We start from the raw sequence: 20369 nt of genomic DNA on the forward strand, positions 1-20369 counted from the left end.
AGTTTCTTCGTCGTCCTCTGATTCAGAGTGTAGATCAAACTCTCGAGCCGTTTGGTCTTTGTCTACCTTGTTGCACACAAAGAATATTGGCAAGTTTCCAACTTTTTCTTTCAGACTGAGAAGAAATCCTCTCTCCTTCAACACAAAAAGAAAATTGTTACTGTGGTGTGCTAACCTCATCCATACAAGGACGTGCGGGAGTCTATTGGAGTAATGATGTCCACCATGATAACACTTGAAATGCTGTTGGCTTTGCCTGGCGTCTTAACAAGGTAACGATACTGTTACATTGACTTAAACATGGCCAATAGCGAGTTCAGAACTTCGTGTAAGGTGGAAGCCCTCCCTCCCCAATACCTTCCTCTGATGGTAACCAGCGACCTTGTCAATTTGGTGGAAAGAGGAGAAATTGTTATGGTAAGGAACTTACATGTAGAATTGCCCGATGATAAATCTTTCAACTTGGTCCAAGCAATAAATAATCTCACAAATCAAAATAGCAACTTTTTGATCATTTATTTAAAGAGTCGTGGACACATCTGAAACATCCAGTCTGAAACGGTGCAAAAAATGTCCGAACGTGAGTATTTTCCCGAAAAGTGAAAACTATTACGATGAGCTGAGCAAGCTCAAAAGCACTTTTACTGGGGGCATTTATACTGACCTGTAATCTCAAGGAAGAGTTGCCATCTATGACATAGATGATAACCTGTAGAACACCTTGGATGCACTCGTGAACGATCTTGTCCAGTGACTCGTTCTCACTCATTCCAGGCGCGTCAATGACTTCCAGATGGCCGCTCTGCAGGAGAGGATTGTTAAGACCCACCTCAACGACAGCGTTGACCCACGATGGATCGCTTCTCTTGCTTTCATCCAACTCTATGGCCTCTTTGGGTAGTTTCTTCTTACTGAAAGGGGTCCTAATTTCCTCTGAAGGTCTGCACTCGTTTACCACCTTAGGGATAAAAAATATAGATACAGCTTTCTGGTTAACTTTTTCACCTCCAACAATGTCCAAACTAAAAGCTATAAATAACTTCACGATCTCTCCCTTACCGTTGGAATGCTTTAACCACCAAAAAAGATTTGATACTTGTGCTGTAGATTTTTTGTTCCATTGGTTGGGGTTTGAAACACTGATTCTACACGCTATTAGCTTTCAATTGCTAATATGCGCTAACCAATTCGAAACTTCAACTTCCCCTTTTTCCATTTGAACCATTTAAGGCTGGCTTTTTCAAATCCCCCTCCTCCCCACCCCCGAGCCAAAGAGCCATTCAATAACCTACCCTTATTGCTAAAATCAGCGTTCAAAAGCCTCTCCTGAAGGACACATTTTATTTCAGCTTTAGCTAACGCCTGACCAGTTCTTTCAATACATGCACTGTGGTCATACGCTGATACATTAACCCTTCAGAACATCTTTCAGAACCGCTTTTGAGTGAGCCCAGATTGGCGAAATCCTGTCTTTGAAAAACTCCTCAACTCCCACAAACCATGTAAAAACCCACGTGAGTATTCTGCCAGATCAAAAGATAAACCAGGGCTAAATTCACCAGCCCTCAGAGGCAAAGATCGAATTCAAGGCAGCCCGCCTGGGTGGAGATTTTAAAGGCTCAAATTGAGACAAACATTTGACTTGTATGCACCCTGGGTTTGGCGTTCGGCATTCCGTAAAATAACCCCTTCCCGCAATCTCTCTTCTCAGATCTACACCTCCATCTCGCTCATTTATTCCTTAGTTACCTTGTAATAGTTCTCTTCACTGTATTTGAGACGGACTACGCGAGAAGTGCAGGGAACTTCAGAAGTCGGCATAAATGATCCTCCAAGAAGCTCATTCACAAACGAGCTCTTACCACTGTTGGTCTGACCCACGACCAGCAGAGTGGCTTTTTTCGCCGCATACGAACGCAAGCGTTGTCTTTCTGTGTCAGTGATCAAGTCTGTTCTTATGCTCTCACTGAGGTTCAGCCTTATGTTGTTGATAAACTGCTGTGTCTCCTTTGAGCAGTGTTCAAAGTAGCTGATCAGAGAGGTCAGTTCCTTGAACTGATCTTCAAATGAAGACGTGGTCGGGCAGGGAACTGCAATCAGTAAAGTAGCAATTAGTACCCGAAATTTTGCATGAAATGGCTAGGAATGTAACCAACTTTCTTTCTTCCTTCTTGGATGGAAGAATAACCCCATCCAAGTGTCTTCTCTGGTAGTGCTACCTTCTTTTATTGTAATTTGAATACGTGTAAATAAATATGAACTTGAACAATACAGCTTCGTGTATAAAGCGAAAGACCATTTGGAAAAAAAAAAAAAAAACTAACCAATGGCCGGCACGCAAAAATCTGAGACCTTCCAAAGTGAAAACCTCAAGCCATGTGCCAGTACAGGAGCTGCCAGTAAAATTCAGGGCCCAGTTGTTCAAAGCCCGATTAAGCTAATCCTGGATTAACGAGAACTTTGATTCGATTTTAATTACTAACAATAAAGATTTTTCAAAAGACTTTCTGTCCCTCAGTTTTGACTTCTTCAGTTTTCTTCACCATTGGCCCACTGCCAATGGCTTAAAATTATATTTTAAAAACATTTTTAACGAGCGAGCTGAAAACCTCAGTTAACTTTTAATAGTGGATTAGCGTTAATCGGCTTTCGAACAACCGGGCCCAGTTTTACTAGTACGTAATGTGCTTTTCAGTCAAGCTTACAATTGCTAAAGAGACAAAGGTTGGCGGCCGTTTTCATCGTTAAGGTGTTAGTTTGTATTGTAAAGGTCCGAGAGCTCTCGGACCCCGAAAGACGCAGGCTAGATTTGCTCATCATCTTGGTCAAACAATATATCTACTCCTCTAAACACCTTCAGAAAGAATTGTCTTAGGATGAACTTGTAAACAAACTTACTATTCAATGGAAATTAGAAAAACGTGCTTAATTGGAATTTCTGCTCTCAACCAAAATGAATGATGTGATGCATTTTTTTCTTAACTCTCATATGTAAGGTAATGCATAGGCTCGATTTTGTAGTTTTTTTTATTAAACTTCTTTTGTTATCTTAATAATTTTTTTCTTCTCTTCTTTTCTCTTTCACGATTACTTAACAGAAAAGTACTTTGTAAAATTCAAATACTGTATAAGTGTAAGTAATTTATATAAGTGTAAGCAACCTAAGTGTATTTGGGTATTTAAATAAAGCGAGTGAAAAAAATGTAAAGGTCAATATTAAACAACGATCAAAAGATAAAACTAACGAGCAAACGTTTGAATGTTTTCATGGCGTAATTGTCGACATCAATTTAAACAAAAAATCGGGACATACATTGCAGCATCCAACAACAAATGTACTGATTTAATTGTTAAAACTCAAAAGGTGCTTTAATGTGAACTAACGTTCTACAGGAATACCTTAGCTTTACCTTGGCTAAGATGGAATCAGACTAACTGAACAAACAAACAATTCGGGTTTTTTTAGCCGTGAAGTGGGTGTATTGGGTTAATTTAGAATTTTATTTATTTCTTTATTTGTATTGTTTAGTTCCATAATAAAATACATACCCTAACCCCACCCATTGAAGGGATGTGTTCTAGGCCCCCCCCCCCCCAACCCCTCTGAAATTCCAATTTAGCTTCACACCTTAATCCATGCATGTCTTTTTTCAGGACAACACATCAACACCTCTCTCCATTAGAGGGGGGGGTCCCTTTAACTCTTAACGTGTAAATCTAAACTAAGAACCTTTTTGGGAAAAAACCGTGGTAATTCTTGAAATTTAATACAAACACCCCAATAAAAAGATAGTGGGGGTATTATAACCCTGTGAAGGAGGAAGGAGGAAGAAAAGCAATCCTCCTAATTAAGTCATCTCATGCTACTTTATTCAGAGATGAGGACCCACCAAAGTGAATTTTACTATTTTAAATGTATTGCAGCTAGTTATGTCGATTGTTGAAGATTCTTGTAGTTTGATTGGTATGATAGCAGCCCAAAGTCTCACACAAGGTACAGAAAATGAAATTCACCCTAGTAGAATTCTGTGTTTTTTGTTAAAGTATAAAAACTAGAAATTTAATTTGTACTTTCAGTAATGAATGTAGAGGAAGGGGTGGGGGGGGGGGGGGGGGGGGAATCAAGACCCATTCTCAGACTGTCTGAAAAATACAGCCCAGAGAGCTATCCATCTATCTTTTAATGACCCCCTCCCAGAATGAAGGAGAAGAATGAGACTCATACATACTGTTGGGTATAAAAAAGTTTTTGTTTTATTTTTGTAAAAAAAAGCAAACAATTCTTTTTTAATTTCATCTCTACAGCATTTTATTGTATGGTGTAGTTCCATAATAAAATCCATTCCCTCCCCCTAAGCTCTAAGCTCCCCCCCCCCCTACCGTTAACCCCTTTGAAATTCCAATTTAGTTTCACGCCTTTCTTTGTTCCTTTCTTAGCCTTTGAGAACCCTTCCCCCATCACCCTGAAATTTCCAATCCCTTCCAGATATAATTTGTCTGGAACTTAATATACATATTGTAAGTAAACACTCCCAAGTGTTTCATTATTATTTCTTTATGTATCATGATAATTTCATTTAGCATTGATCTCCTTGCTGTAAATGCCCCTTTTCAATATAGCACCCCTGTTTGACTGTTTTTGTCAAAAGTACCACAAAACTGAAAGAGTTTCCATGGTGCATTAGTGCTCAGCTTCCTGGTAAGTGCTCAGTGTATGTAGGGCATATACTTCATGGTAAGGTAAGGGTGGCTATATGGAGGGTTAGGGTTAGGGTTAGGGTTATGTGGGTGACTATATGGTACCTTATCATGCACATTCAAGCTATGGGCAAGACTGAGTACTTCCATGAAATCATATTGTTAAGTACCAATATAACGTCACTTTCTGTTATCACAGACCACCTGTGTTTTAAGGGGCAGATATTTAGGTAAAAAGAAATATTGTATTAATTCCTTTATTAAGGCTGGTTGAAACTTAAATGGTGGTGCATGCTGTTGGGGGTACATCCCTGTATAAGTGATATAGAGATATGTGGTGCCGGAGGATATGATTATGAGCTATTTTGTGCTAAAATAGGACATAGATTTTAGCCTTTTTGTACTGTCAGTCTGAAAAGGGTATGAATTTTTACAGAAACTGGTATGGATTCTAGAAACCTGGTCTGAAAAAATTACATGTTTTGGTCTGAAATAGGGTCAGGGTTTGGAAAACCCACAAACCTCCACCGAAAGGGAGCTTTAATATATAGGGAGAGAATGTTCTTCAATTAAATGTTTCCATGCGTGCATCATGTCTGGCAGAGTAACTGGTTTCAGACATTATGTAACCAAAATCAGAGTAGTCACTATCATAAATTATCACAAATAAAACGGTGAAGTTTGTACCCCTTTCTCCGGTTCCAAGTCTTTTGCACTGGAACACATGCAGATGGCCACGATTATTAAATTGTTTAGAGGAGAAAACAAGATGGTGGTATACCAGAGACATTTTTGACCCTGATATGGTGCAGGCAAAGAATTAAGGGGTGGGGGGTGGGACCGTGGCTTGGGGCTTACAGAGCTGGGAGGCTATAAATAAAATAAATATTGTAAGCTGCTGCTCAAACCTCCTTTGAGCTCTCAAAATGAAAAAAAGCATGCACGCTGGCGGCTAATCAAATCTCAACAGTCATTTCCTTGTCTACTGCACAATAATTGCATTCATAGTTAGCATCGATCGTTATAGTTCCTGACTTCAGATTACAATGTAGACTCTCAACGGTCTATCTTAAATATAACAATATTCAAGCAGCTTGTTATTACTCAATTATCGAGCTGCATCAAAAAAATTATGTGACAATTCAAGAGAAGGATATATTAGCAGTATCTAGCTCATTATACATTCATTGTGGGTTTACTAATAATCTCCGTTAATTTCTTGATTTAAATATATAACAAACTGCACAAATGCAAAGCTACACCCTTAAAGCATTTAGTTTTTCTAGGCTGGATATATGTCGACTGTTTAAAGCCATTTTTGACCACGCGATTGACAGCCTGAATACAGACTGATCTGGAACTTAGAAGCGACCAAAATCACGATCAAACAACAGCCACAAAACTCACCTTCCGAAGAAGCCATGTTGATTGAAATACGACTTAACTTCAGCTCTTATTCAAAATTACAATTTCTATCTTAAGCTCATGTTATGCGAGCCATTAAAACGGAATTTGCTCTCTCTTTAGCTTCCTGATTCCTTGTTAGCCGAAAGTCAGTTTCGATTCTCGGAAAATCGATGTCGCGTGACAAATAAAAGAAAAACTAGATTGGAATGGACTTTAAAACTTTGTCCGCGGAATATTGGAATGGAACTGTCAATCACGTTTCCACGCCGCTTTTACGGGAGAAAATAACAATTTACAGCACAAATGTTAATAAAGTGTTCATACAAATAAGCTATGGGGCATAAAATCTAAAGGAACAATTCAAATAGCAGTGATATTCGCCTAGTATTTTTCTATCCCGAGTCCCCAGCCAAATTATTCCATTCTTCAGGAAGTGTAATAAAAACATCCTTTGTTTCCTAGAAAGGAAATTTCATCCGACTGTGAAATTAGATTCCCATCGATGCTTGTAAAGTACTTTCGATTTCGTTCTAGACATGCCGCTTCAGGACGTTTTTGACGAATTTAGAAAAGCTAAAGCCACCCTTGAGAAAATACATAAGGATACGATTCATTGCTTTGAAGAAATCGTTAAGAAGCTGTCCGATCCTCGCGATGCAGAAATCGCTGCAGAACTGACAGAAGCAAGATCACCAACACCCCGGCCGCCACCTCAAACCTTCGAGGAATTAACACTCGCAATTGCTGACATCCAGTTTGAATTCAACTTACCTCTCGGTGCCTTGTTGTACACCGAGAATGAAAGAAAGGAGGTGAGTTCGCTTTTCTCAGAGGAACCTGCGTTGATTTTTGTCGGGCAAACCAACTGTGGCAAGAGCTCTATAATCAACGAGCTTCTTGGCTGCAAAGCACTTCCTACTTCCGACCAGCCGAGCACCGCCAGGATTGTACGAGTCTCCTACGCCGAGGAACCGTTTTGCCGCTTAGTGGCCAAAGATGGAAGGACACTGCAGGTAAGGGTTGTATACCGATTACAATTAAATAAAAATTGTTCATTTCTTTCCATTTTTTTCCCAATACAGTATATATTACCTCCAGAATAATTGTTCTGAATTGTACGCTTTTGAGAATGCCATTGCAGATCGATTGCAAATGGAGAGAAAAAAAATATGGGTATATTAAAGTGACTCCTGATCGCGCAACTGAGTAAGCACGCATCGATTTTTTTGAGGGGGGGAGGGTGGGTGGGGTAAAAGTTGACTTCTTTTAATTTGTACTATCATATTATCACAGCTAAACAAAGAGAAAACATCGTGTCCTTCTTCTTCTTCTTCTTCCAAGAAACCCCACCTCCTTCAAAAATGAAGATTTTTGTGAGGGGTCGTTAAAAGTAAATAAAATTATTGCCTAACAATATGCAAATTACAAATAGATAAACAAGTAAATTATAAATATAAAAAAAAGATCAGTAAAACACACAAATGGATGTGGTCATGAGGCTTATAGGGCTTTTTTGAAAGAGTCCATTAGTCCGGCAGGGTGGCAATATCTTCGGGTAACGAGTTCCATTCCCTTATTGTGCATGGGAAAAACGAGTACTTGTGATAGTTGTTGGTGCAACTAATATAATATGCAGAGTCTCATTGCTTTTCTTCTGCTCTGAACTGAATTCCATCCCAGCTGGTGTAGTAAAACTCCTACGCTCACCATACGATTGTAATTCCTGACTACAAAGCGGGCAGCTCACTGCTGTACCATGCATACGTTTTTTCTCGAAAACGAAGAGCAAACCAACGAAAAAAAATACAGGGCAGTGTTTGTTGACTAAAACGAAGCCCACATGCAAAAATTGAGACATATCCGAAAAAAAAAAAAAAACAGCCCAACATTCGACATAAGGCGGTTATGCCCCCAGCCCTTCAATTGTCCTGATGTTTATATCGGTGTAAGGATCCCAACAGTGGTCGAACTAGGCCAAAGTAAGCTAATTAAGGTCGTCAATGATCTTAGCTATAGGGGAATAATCACCTCAGACCTGTAGTTTTGGTCTAAGGAAAGCAAGAGTGCTATTTGCTTTCCCTGTAAAATTATCAATATGAAAATTCCAACTGCAGAGGTCTGAAAAAAGAGTAACCCCTAGATATTTTGAAGTGTCAACTAATTGTAGGGTTTGACCATAGATAGTATAGTCCTGTGGGATAGGCTGACATTTATATACGTTTCTGGCCAACTTGGATGACTTCGCATTTATCCGGGTGGAATTTTATATCCCACATTTGCTCCCACTGGGCTAGTTTCTCAAGGTCGCTTTGGGTCTAGCTCAGAGTCTAGCTCAGAGTTAAAGGTGAGATATGCAATGGTGTCGTCTGCAAATATCCTAACATTTAATAGAAGAAAGTGACTCAAGAAGGTGGTTTATATAAAAAAAGGAACAGGAACAGGCCTATAACTGAGCCCTGTGGAATGCCAGAGAGCACTTCTACATCCCCTGAAGACACTCCATTTAGAAAAACACCTTGCTTCCTATTGGTTAGGAATGCCCTTATCCACCTCATGTTTTTTCCATGTATACCTTATCTGTTCTAAAGCTATATATATGGGGGGGCACTGCAGTCTTGGTGATAAAGCATCACAGTGTTTTTGCATACTTCTATGCCACAAGCCTCTGTGCTGTCACAAAAGCCATTCTGGATTTAACAAATGATAAATGGCTATAAACATTGTGTAGTTCCAGAAAATATCCATACTCCCCCACAGAAGGTCTTTTTGTTTTGCACCTCCTTTCCCCCCAGGAATTCCAGTCTAGCTTTATACTTTGCTTCTAAGATTTTAACTTTTAAGACCCCCTCCCCCTAGGAATCTCCAAAGACCTTCCGTGGGGTGGGTGTGGATTTTTTATGGAACTGCACATTGACTAGCCTGCATTCACATTCACCATATGTGTTATGGATGCATACATGGTAGGCGGTAAGGGGGGGGGGGGGGGGGGGTTCTAAGGATAAAAGAAGGGTAAGAGATTGCCTTGAGCAATTCCAACTTCTTTCAGCTGAATTCTTATCAACCTTTCAATGCGCAAGTAGATCAATTATTAACTTGACAGAACTCAATAGTACATGCCAAACCTAGCCATTTCTCAGGGTGGGGAGTGGGGGACTCCCACATAAAAGTGACGGTGGTAATCATCATGCCTTTTAGGGGTTGAAAGTTGTGGTTTGGTACCCCTTACAGTGCTAAATTCTAAAATCACTTCCATCAGAGGCATGGTGGTACCTTTTAGGGTATATTGAGCTGAAAAATGTGAGAGGAAGTACATGTCAGTCAACCGTTAGTTAGTGAATTGCTAAGAGTTTGTGTCTCATAGGGGAAAAATTGTATGGACCACACCCATAAAGTATCTTTAAGGGGTCCTTTTCAAAATTTACGATGATCACCCCTGTTACTTTTATGTGAGAGCCCCCACCCCTCCCCCCCCCGCCCTCTAGAAGCCATGCACTTACATTTGTTTTATTTAGAGTAATCTGGAATAAAAACCAACTGTTTTCAGTAGAAGTACTGACATAATTGATGTGAATCCTACATTTCAATATATTGTGGATTAAAAAATGTAAAATAGTTTTTTTAAATCTTAAACGAAGTTTTATTATATTTATATTATTCATAATATTCGCTTGAGATGTTAAAATACTATTTTACAAGGCTGAAAAGTTTAAAAAAAAAGGATTAAGAACCAAACGTTTTCGACTAATTAGTTGAAAATTAGTTGTGCAAAATGTCCATTGCCTTTCTGTCTTTCCATTGAACAGTCACCTCAAAAGGAATTTCCAGACTGCCTTGAATAAGCGGAGATGGCTTGTATCTAGTAGATTTGACCTCACCTCTTATGTCACCTCTTCTCTGCAATGTGTATACCAGATATATCGGCTCAGTTCTATTGGAATATGTCCGACAGGAGAAGGGAACAGGGTTCCTGGCAATATTGTTTGCCTGGAAATTCGCGTTAATTAAATGCATGTAAACATAACTTTTCGAAAATTCGCGTTAATTTTATAACGCGTAGATTTTGTTCGCGTTGTTAAAATGCTTCGTTATACTCCTATAATATGGTAGTCCAATAGGTTTTTACACAATAGATCTCCATATATGTCATTAGAATAAGGGGAACAACGTCCTTTCAAACAGTATTCATCTCATAAACTACAAGAAGCCAAGACCATTCTTATATGGAATTCACTTAAGGCTTCTACATGTGGCAGTACTCAACTTCCAGTCTGGAACCTCTAGTTTATTCATTGCTCTTTATCTCTACCGGACATTTCCCATCAGACAGTACCAGACACCCTGAAATAGAATATAAAGCCAGTTACTGACCGTTTTATAACGGTTTCTATTGTCAACTCAGCATGTGATTTCAACTTCTTTGTCTTTGCAAGACACCTACTTATTTTTGTGAAGTTATTTCATTCATAAGGGGGCGACTTACTGAAAAACATACTGTGGTGCTGCGTCGGTGGGGAGTAGAAATGAATGTTTGGGTTATCAACAGTGTTGATGACTAAAGGTAAATTGACCTCGAAGAGACTCGAGTCCTGACGTTTCGAGCGTTTAAGCCTTTCGTCAGAGCGTTTACCCTTCTTTAATTTGCTCTGACGAAGGGCTAACGCTCGAATCTCTTTACCGTGGCTAATTTACCTTTAGTTATCAACTTAGTTGGTAAACCAACAATTCGTCTTTTCATTCAGTTTTCAATTTAGGGGCTGTTAACATGGCGGGAGGAAGACTCTAGTTCTAGGAAGATCCGAGAAGGCGGAAAAACGTTTCGTTTGCTTTACATGCAGAAATATCGGCCGAAGTGGTTACCAAGTGGAAAGGAAAGAAGGGTAACAGTCGGCCTTGAGCAGCTGAACGCCCGGCTGCCGCCATGTTTTTTTTTTTTTTTTTGTCCCTAGCACTAGGATCTTCCGAGCGAAAGTAGGTGCTAGGATCTTCCTAGTCCTAGGATCTTCCTTTCTCTTAGGTAGAAAGTTCCTATCTCTAGGAAGATCGCTAGGGCCAATTACAACTTTTTGCATGTAAACTGAATAGAGCGTGAAACATATGGCACTAGGATGATCCGCCCTCTAGGATCTTCCCACGTCCATGTAATGCGCCGATCAACTCGAAACTTCAACATCCCCCCCCCCCCCCCGGGCAAACCCCGGGCATTTGAACTTTTGAAGATTGGATCGTACAAATTCCCGCCCCCTCGGGCCAAAATGGTGTTCAAATGCCCTACCTTATCGTCGGATTTGTCTGTCAAATGCCCCTCCTAAAGAACAATCCTTGTCGGCTGCTGTCATGAGTTCCTACAAAAACCACAACTTTAACGTTGAAACTATTAAAAAATGATTGGAAATTGAATTTATTAAGTCGGACAATGTCAATCGGCAAGTGTAAACTGTTCTAACTCCGAAACACGGCAAAGGTTCGAGAAATACGTGATAACATATTTAAAATGAGTTAGCCGGCTACGTAGACTGTTCGAGCGACTTGGTATTCTGCAGTTTAAGCCAAAGCGGCGGTTTTTCATTCGACAGTGTTTTTTTTTTTCTTTTACTGCTCACTGCTGTTTTATGGCTATTCTAAAAACCTCTGCAGACATAAATGCGGGACAAAGGCGCAGCTTGACTCATTGCATAAAAAATCTACATCGTTTAAAGAAATAGAAATACATCTTAATTAGTTAGCCGGCTACGTAGAATGTTGTTCAAGTGGCAAGATATTCTGTAATTTAAGCCAAAACGGTTTTTCATTCGACAGTGTTTATTTCTTTCACTATTCACTGCAGGACAAGGCCGCAGCTTGACTCACTTTATAAAAAATCTACATCGTTTATACACAATCTATAAAAATAATTAATATTTAAGCACTCTCACTTTTGAAGACCTTTTTTGTAAGCCAATCTCTCACAAAAGCTACATCCCATCCAAACACGTGTTTATAGCTGGTAGCGGCTTCGGCGCCCAAAAGGAGCGATTTGAAACCTGACACTTCAGGTTCAATTTTCCCCACCCCACCCAGGCAAGGTCAAATTCCCCACCCCCGGGAAGGGCTTACCGGTCAAATTCCCCACCCCCGGGCACAGAAAATAGTCAAATGCCCGGGGTTTGCCCGGGGGGGGGGGATGTTGAAGTTTCGATTTGATCGGCGCATAAACAGTCCCTAACTGAAGGAAGCATAAGCCATGTCGAAACATGTCTTAAAGTTGTGTTGAAGTTGTCTCGTGATTTTAAATGCTTTTCATTATAAAAGGAGATAACATTGAAAGGCAAAAACAGAATCCCACGGAGGCAGATCGAGCTGAACCAGAGGGACCGAGAGAATGCATCCATGGTGGAGGCTACTGTGGAGACTGGGCTGAATCTTGAGTTCCTGAAGTCTGGTGTCAGCGTCATAGACTCGCCTGGAAGAAACGAGAATGAGGCGCTCGACAATCTTGTAAAACATAAACTGGAAAATCCGCTCGCTTTTGTCATCTACGTGGTTGATGGGCACAACCTGTTTACAAAGCAGGTAAGAAATGGAGAAAGTAAAATGGAGTTTATAAGAAGGATGCTACGGCGACCGCATGTAACGAGAACGTCCGGGACAATAGGATTAGAATAAGGGAGAAAAAAACAAAGGCTCTGTTCGTGCGTTATAAATTTTGGTACATTTCTTCACTTCTTCACCCTACTCGGCCACACGGCAACGTGAAATAACCAAATTCGAGGTTTTGTGGAAAACTCGAGCACATGACGATAAATGTTTCATTACCCATCTCAACTCGAAAGCCTTCCCCACCTGTTCTCAGTGTTACTGGATAGTTCGGCGAGATTGCACAAGTTGAACAAATTGGAGTAATCGCGAATTAATACAAGTAACACGAACTTATCTTTGCAAGTGACGTTTTTGTTGGCGTTGCCGTCGTGATTTCTTAGTTCCTATAAATGACTTGAAGATGGAATACATAGTATACAGTCAGCGGGTCTAGGGGAGTAGTCCCGGGCCCCTACTCCCGTAGGGCCGAAGCGCTGAGATATTTTCTCGCACGAAAAGAAGCAATTAGAGCGTTCGGGAGCGCCCCTTCCCCGCCCCATTTACCTGAAGGCCTTGGGTGGGTTGCATAAAATTTAACGTCGGCTGTAACTGCTAACGCCAGACCTTCAGCCCAGACACATTTGGTTTTTTAACGTCTGACGATAGCATTACGCCCGCCGTTAAGTTTTATGCAACTCATCCCTGGATCCTCCACTGATACTTGAAGACATCCCAGAACTATTTCCTCTGAAGGCTTCAACATGACATGGTGATATAACATGAGCCATAATCCTGGATTTCTTGCTACAAGAAATCATTTTATATTTATTTTTAGACCTTGGTGAGCTTTAACCTGTGATGTATATGGGAAAATTTCTCAGACAAAATTGAAGGTCGGATCGTTAAATCTGTTGACTTGAAGTGGCAAAGTTGCAAGGTTGTAACCGTTTAAAGCCCTTGGGGATAGAGTAGCTTTTCACTCTGCATCATTATAAACACATGCTTTTCTTTCCAGGATAGAGAGGTCTTGAGTGGCATGGTATCCAGAAGACCCGACTTGCAAATTTTCTTCGTGGTGAGTAAGCTGGAACCTGAAGATCGCATCGAGTCTTCAGACGAGGAAGACGAACCAAGCCGAAGTGACTCCGCACGGCTAGAAGAAGAGGCCAAAGTTCAAGCAAGAAAGAAAGAGCGAGTCTACGAGCGACTTGTCAAACACGGTTATTTCTCGGCAGAGAGTCTCCAGGCCATGGATCAAAATGAACGCTTTCACGGCCTCTCCGCTTGGAAGATCCAGAGATGCAATGAGATGAAGAAGACAAACCCAGATGCCTCACCTGGCGAGTTCATTGCCTACATTCAAGCCTTCGACCGCTTTCAAGACTGCTTGAAGAAGTTTGCCGAGGAATCGTTGCGAGAAAGAGTTGAGAAGGTCTGCCAAGTCCTCATCCGAGTCCTGTCACGTTGTTTGGATTTTTTCATCAGAAAGGCTAATGTGTTGAAGAAGGGGCAGCAGATGATGATGAAGACCTTAAATGTTCTTCTTGAACAAGAACTCGAGGTCCATACAAACATCATTGGCAATTTGGAAAAAGATTCCACTGATATCAAAGATTTGCTTTCTGAGGCTATTAGCGGAGCTCGTGATGGAATCCTACAAGAGGCAGCCATCTTTGAATACAGCCTGACCGAATATGTAATTCCTTCTGATGGTATTGTGTCTGAAAAAGCAGCCGTAGCCCACTGCAAAGAGCAGCTGCAGCGAATGGTGGTCAACAAGCTACAAGGAGAGATCAAGGAAAAGTTAAAAATGATGTTTCGTTCACGAGAGCTGTTTGTTACTCAGATGAAAAGTCGAATCGAGCAAATCGAAGAAGAGCTAGCGTCTGGTGGGGAAATATCATCTGCAGCTCTTGCCCTCGGTAAAAGTCTTTTGTCGTCCTACGATGCTGAAATCTCTTTCGCAAACCGCGATGGAGTAGTTGTTCGCTTCATCAAGTGGTTGTACGACTTCGTGTGTGATCCAAAAGAGACGTTACTCTCATCCATCACAGGTAAGGTCCAGGTAGGATCGTCTGAGTGGAAGAAGAAAGTTGCATCAAATGTTCTCAACAAAGTGGATCCAACAAAGATGGCTGAAGAGATCATTTGCGGCCTCAAAGAGCACTTCACTACCAATCATAATGAGTTCGTTGCAGAAATCAAGAAGGTGCAAGGCCTGTTTCAACGCGGTGAGACCATAAAAGACGAGCAGAGGCAGATGATTCTTGAGTTTGCGCCCGATCTCGCCCTCCTAGAGATGTTGGCATATGGTGTTATGGACAAGTTCAAGTATGGGTCACCCAGAAAGGGAGAACTCATTGGTACTGGAGCTCAAGGGAGTGTGTTTGCCTGTGATAACATCAAGACACCAGAAGGCAAACCCTGTGTTGTGAAGGTGGTCAGTGTCGCCAGAGAAGAAGTGCTGAAGGATTTGACATTGGAATTGCACAACACCAGGTAACATTGAAATATGTAAAACAAAGAGAATGTATCGACGTTTTTGTTCAGTCAGTGATACAGACATACTCGGAGAAAGAAAATCACATGTTTCACATGTGCCACTCATCAACATTCAACTCTAAGCAGTATGCATGATGATTGTCACGTGAATCTACTTTAATGGCCTTGCCCCGGTGGTCCTCCTGTAGCTCAGTAGTAGAGCATGCGAACTAGTAATCGGAAGGTCGTAGGACGGTCCAACTCCTGTTGGGAGAACTACGATTTTAGTTTCCTAAGTATGCCTGTGTCCGTGACTAAAAAATAAACATATGTTATTAATTCACCAGGGCTGGGTTGTTCGAAAGCCGATTAACGCTAATCCACGATTAGATTTTAATCGAGGATTTCAGTTCGCTCGTTAAAAATGGTTTTAAAGGCTAATTTTCGAGCTAAAGGAAAATGAAGGTCTAAGTAAACATTGAGGACCAACAATTTTTTGGGAGGATGTTTATCGATTAGCAATTAAACTCGAGTCCAAGTTTGTGTTAATCCAGGATTAGCTCACTCGGGCTTTGAACAACTGGGCCCAGGCGTAAAGAATAACATCACATTTGTTTGAAATGAGAACGCAGTGCGCCAAAATGGGTTTATAGTTATTTGAACATTATGTATAATTATGGCGTCGGAATTTTGGTCCGAAAGGCCCTGTTCCTATACACGAAGGCGTGTGTTCGCAGTGACATGGAATTGTTCTCAGAAGAGAGTTAGTTTGAGCTTAATTTTCGTATTTTTTAAAAGATGTAGTATTGAGAAATCCTTCAAACTATTATACTACAAATTAAACTCTCTTTATTATAAGGCTGCAAATATTTTTTTCGTCCATCGAGGCGTTCCAACACTGCTGACTATAGCTAGCCGACGTCGAATATTTGCTGGTTTATGGGGGAGAGGTTGGGTGCTCCATACGGTTGGCTGAACGGAGAGGTCCCACCGCAAAGAGTTACCTTATTGAGCCTCCTACCTATAGTGTGCAAAAGGGTGACGAAATATTTGAAAGGGTCACAAACTGATAGACTGTAAACCGAAAGGGTAACAAATAGGTCAACAGAAAAAAAATTCTGTTTGAAAGGATAGCAAAATTGAGTAGAGATTCCTGGCAAAAAGTATAACGCACAAAACTACGCTTGCTGTCTTTAACCGTAGGACATATTCATTTTTCTTTGGGTTATGTTTAAGGTGCATGAAAGGAGTAAAACGTTTAGTTGATGTATGTGAAAGCGGTTCCTTTTCGGTAAAATTTGGTAAGGGAAAGAACAACGGATGTAAAAATTTATCAAGTACCCCTTTTACCCTTGAGGTTGGTTCCCGATGTTTGGTCGCCAATTCAGACGTTACTGTATATTGTTTCTAGCAACAAATATGGTCAGAAAGATGTTTAATCAAAAGCGAAACATTCATCCATTTCTGATGTTTCCCCAACACTAGCCGACAGACAATACCGAGGGCTGCAATATTTTTGTACCAAACAATAAAACGTTGGCACAGGCTTACGTCTGCCCAATCATATTCCGGGTGTTCAGAAGAGAAATCAACTGACGCAAACATAGGGACAGTCTTCAATCTGTATCGCGGGGTAGAATAGCCCAGTTATCCAAGGAGTGGGTTCGAAATGTAATGCAAATTCTATAACTAATTTTATGACTTTTTTAGAGCCCTGCAGCATCCCAACCTCTTACCAATACTGTGCAGTATGGTGGAAGCCAATCCAGCCCGTGGCCTTTCCGTGTCACTTGTGTCAGAGCGAATGCGATGTGATCTTCATGATGCTTTGCCGGGAATTCCATCTTTGAGGAAGAGACTCGAGATAGCGCTTGACGTTGCAAAAGCCTTGCAGTATCTACATGCTGAAGACATGATCCATCGCGATGTCAAAGTACAGAACGTTTTGGTGAGTTGCTTGTTGTTGTTGTTGTTGTTGTTGTCGTTGTTGAAGTTGCTCTTCTTGCCGCTGTTGTCGCGTTTGTTATCTTTATGGCTGCTGTTGTTGTTGCTCCTGTTCCTCATAAAGATCTTTGTCATGCGCAGCCATGTTTAGTCTCAGGAGAATAAAAGCTTTGTTTTCGCACGGTAAGCCTTGCCCAAAGCGAATTCAGTGCGAGACTTGCCTTGCAAACACAAAGCTTTTTATTATCCTGAGACTCAATATGGCCACCGAGGGACAAAGATCTATTGCTATTGGTAGTGCAGCTGTTGCAAGTGCCAATACTGCTGCTACCGTAGCTGCAAAGCAAAGTCGATATTGTCCACGAGTGTTCACGGCAAGAACCTGCCGCTAAAAGGATATCGTTTCACATCGATATAGTTTGCACAAGACTATCGTGATAATTTTTTTTCTTTTCGTTTTGTTTGTTTCTTTCTTATCGAAGTAAAAAAAAAGTACGGGCATCAGGATGTTCAGACGCCTCCCCCCACCCCTCCTCCTCACCCCCAATCAACCCCCCTCCCCCCCACCCCTACAAGCGACACCCCGGTCCCTCTAAAGACGGTTAGGTAATTAATGTGATTAATTCAGGATTAATCGTTAACTATGGTTTTTTTGGTTAACTCTTTAATGGAAAACAGTCAGTACCATTGAAAACTATATAAAAAAGTATATAGTAAAAAGTAACTGGTTCGCTTGATTGCTGTAGTGGATCCCAAAGAAGAAAAGTGCGCTTTTGCGTTATTTTTGAAAACCCCCATCGTCACACTATCTCTGATTTGAGGCAAAGTATTCCATAGAGCGGAATCTCTATAGGAGAAACTGCTTTTCAGGTATTCTGTTCCAGGCTTAGGCAGTTTGAGTTTTGTTAGTCGAATTTCTCAGACCATAATTAGCGTTGTGTACAGGAAAGATGTTGCAAAGATAGACTGGCGTGGAATTATGTAGAGACTTAAACGTCATGATAGCCTTGTGCTTTTCTCGATGAGACACTAACTTATCCCACCCAAATATGTCCAGAGAACAACTAGCTTGATGACTTTTTCTTGTTTAAAGCTATCTCAAACAAAGTATCTTATCAGAAGTGTTCCCGGCAGAGCGGTTAAGGTCAAAATCAGCACACCCGGTCTAAGAGAATTTACCGCAATCTCACATTCCACGTATCCGCTCGTTTATTGGTGGCTTCTGCCTTTGTTCTTTGGCTTTTGCAAAATATTACGTGATAATGTGAATTTATCCCTCCACATTTGCACTCGGGTTCCGGTCCGTCAATCTGCTCTCTCCACACAACCGGTTTCATGTTTAACCATGCAGCTATCGACTTTGTTCTTCTAGTTGGACGAGGTCAACAGAGCTAAGCTGACTGATATGGGGCTTTGCAAACCTGAGGGACTCGTCAGTAACTCCCTTGTCGGAACGCCGATAAACATGGCGCCAGAGATGATCCAACAACAGTACGACAAAACTGTTGACGTGTATGCGTTCGGTATGTTGTTATGGCGAGTGTGCGAAGGCAAAGGCAACCAGCCACAGAATGTAAACAAGCATTTTCTGCCGCTGGTTATGCTCATGTTAAACGCTCTTGAGAACAAAACTCCAGAACGGTTGGACGTGTTTCCACAGAACTGCTGGGAGCTTATGGAAAAGTGCTGGGCTCAGAATCCTCAAAAGCGCCCCTCGTTCGACATCATCGTAAAGGAGCTTGAAGAATTCCTTCGCGATAAGCATGTTGAGTAGAAACAGGAATTAGGGTGGATTCGGATGGCCAAATTCAAAGACAAGAACATATTGAATAATCTGTAGGTGTTTTAGTGGCTTCTTCTGGTCCATCCAAATCGGCAACTTCCGTTCTGTGTGAGCTGCTGTTTGTTGTTACCAAAAAGCTTATCACCACCGCCTCAGAAGTATAAAAAGAAATAGCTGTAGTGTTAGCTTGTTAGACTCGATCGTTAGAAATTCCTTTTTAATAAGCGTTATGGTGAGAAATAACTTCAACCAAAGTATGGAAAGTGAAATTACAGTTAAGAAGCTAAAACTCGTTCTGTTCTGATTTTAAACTGTATATGCTTTAGTCTTTGTATTGATAATACATGTGAACCTTTAGTCTTGTCCTAAAAAAAGTGTAGCGGATCTAGGGCGAAGTAATTGTAACAGTGAGTTCTGGTAGTGGACTGGCGTCCGTATCGCGTATTCTGAGAGCCCGGATAATACGAGCTCTTAAATTGGGTGTCCCTTTGGAGTCCGTTTAAACCGGGTTCTACTGTATTTAAACTTAGAGGAACTAAACTGTAACCGTATGTGTCGGCTGGAGCCTCCAGGGTGTTGATTAGCGATTGCTTTTCTTTGATACTCTTGATGTGCTTTAGCTCTCGGACCTTTCAAATCATATTTTTATTTTACCTTTTGGTGCGTACTTATTTGATTGAGGATTTCGTCATCATTTTTCTTTTTTGCCATTTAATTATTTCGTTTACTCTGTGTGTTTGTGTATGTGGGAGGGTGTAGTGGGGGCTGACTCGTCCCCAGTCGTCTCTCATGGTCGAGAGGAGAAACGCGAGAGAGATGCGCGCGGGGGAAGATGGGAATCCGTCAGTAGTGGGGGTACGCAAAAAGAAGTGGACAGGGCTTTCTAGCCCGAGTAGAATTTTAAGTCCTTAATTAATGTATTCATTCGTGTGACTTTGTATGCATGGCGATGCATGGCAATAAATCAGTGGCAATAAATTATCATGGGTTTACTTCGAGTGGCATGTCATTGATTCCGTCTGTTTAGGGTGAAATCATGGTGGGTGGGAGGAGAGGGATAATGTTCCCTCGCTGACTTTTGAGCGAGCTTAGCTTGATCAAACCTTCAAGTTAAATGCTCGTCTCGCATGAAAATCCGGAAAAAAAAATTCCTCAACAATTTTTCTTCCACGCGTTTTTTGAGGCATATAAAATTGTCCAATCTTGCGCGGTATTGTACCCAACCGGAAGTGAAATTTATCACTTTTATTTTATACAATCTCGTACCAAGAGTCCTCAGGCTCTTTGGCCAGCGGTTGGTCGCCAGGAGAGACTAACTCTCTCCTGGCGACAAACCGCTGGCCAAAGAGCCTGAGGACTACCACTCATCGGTTTGTCCTATGAGGTATTGCAGAGTTAATTGCACGGGATCGACTTTTATACGCCTCAAATGCAGGGAAGAAAAATTGATAACGAATTTTTTTTCTATTTCCATATGAGAACAACATTAACCTTTGATCAA

The 20369-nt window shown here is 41.1% G+C and overlaps 2 protein-coding genes across 2 annotated transcripts in view; one reads left to right on the top strand and one right to left on the bottom strand.

The window, feature by feature from the left end:
* The window catches only part of LOC146459722 (dual serine/threonine and tyrosine protein kinase-like), an 11301-nt gene extending 4862 nt beyond the window's left edge, over window positions 1–6439 (bottom strand). The window contains exons 1-4 of the mRNA XM_085088943.1: window positions 6106–6439; window positions 1750–2090; window positions 665–958; window positions 1–135 (exon numbers count right to left, since the gene is read on the bottom strand). The exon at window positions 1–135 is cut by the window's left edge and continues 1289 nt beyond it. Coding sequence (XP_084945069.1) covers window positions 1–135; window positions 665–958; window positions 1750–2090; window positions 6106–6121 — 786 coding nt within the window. The 5' untranslated portion in view covers window positions 6122–6439. The remainder of the gene's footprint in view (window positions 136–664; window positions 959–1749; window positions 2091–6105) is intronic.
* A 142-nt stretch (window positions 6440–6581) lies between these two features.
* Window positions 6582–19857, top strand: LOC146459723 (dual serine/threonine and tyrosine protein kinase-like). The gene is made up of 5 exons (XM_085088942.1): window positions 6582–7118; window positions 12394–12654; window positions 13676–15159; window positions 16852–17089; window positions 18458–19857. Exons 1-5 carry the CDS (start codon window positions 6642–6644, stop codon window positions 18857–18859), a joined length of 2862 nt encoding a protein of 953 aa, XP_084945068.1. The 5' UTR covers window positions 6582–6641; the 3' UTR covers window positions 18860–19857.
* Window positions 19858–20369: the final 512 nt, after the last annotated feature.

This window comes from Pavona decussata, unplaced genomic scaffold (assembly GCF_977016875.1).
Source record: "Pavona decussata unplaced genomic scaffold, jaPavDecu1.1 SCAFFOLD_217, whole genome shotgun sequence".
NCBI lineage: Eukaryota > Metazoa > Cnidaria > Anthozoa > Scleractinia > Agariciidae > Pavona > Pavona decussata.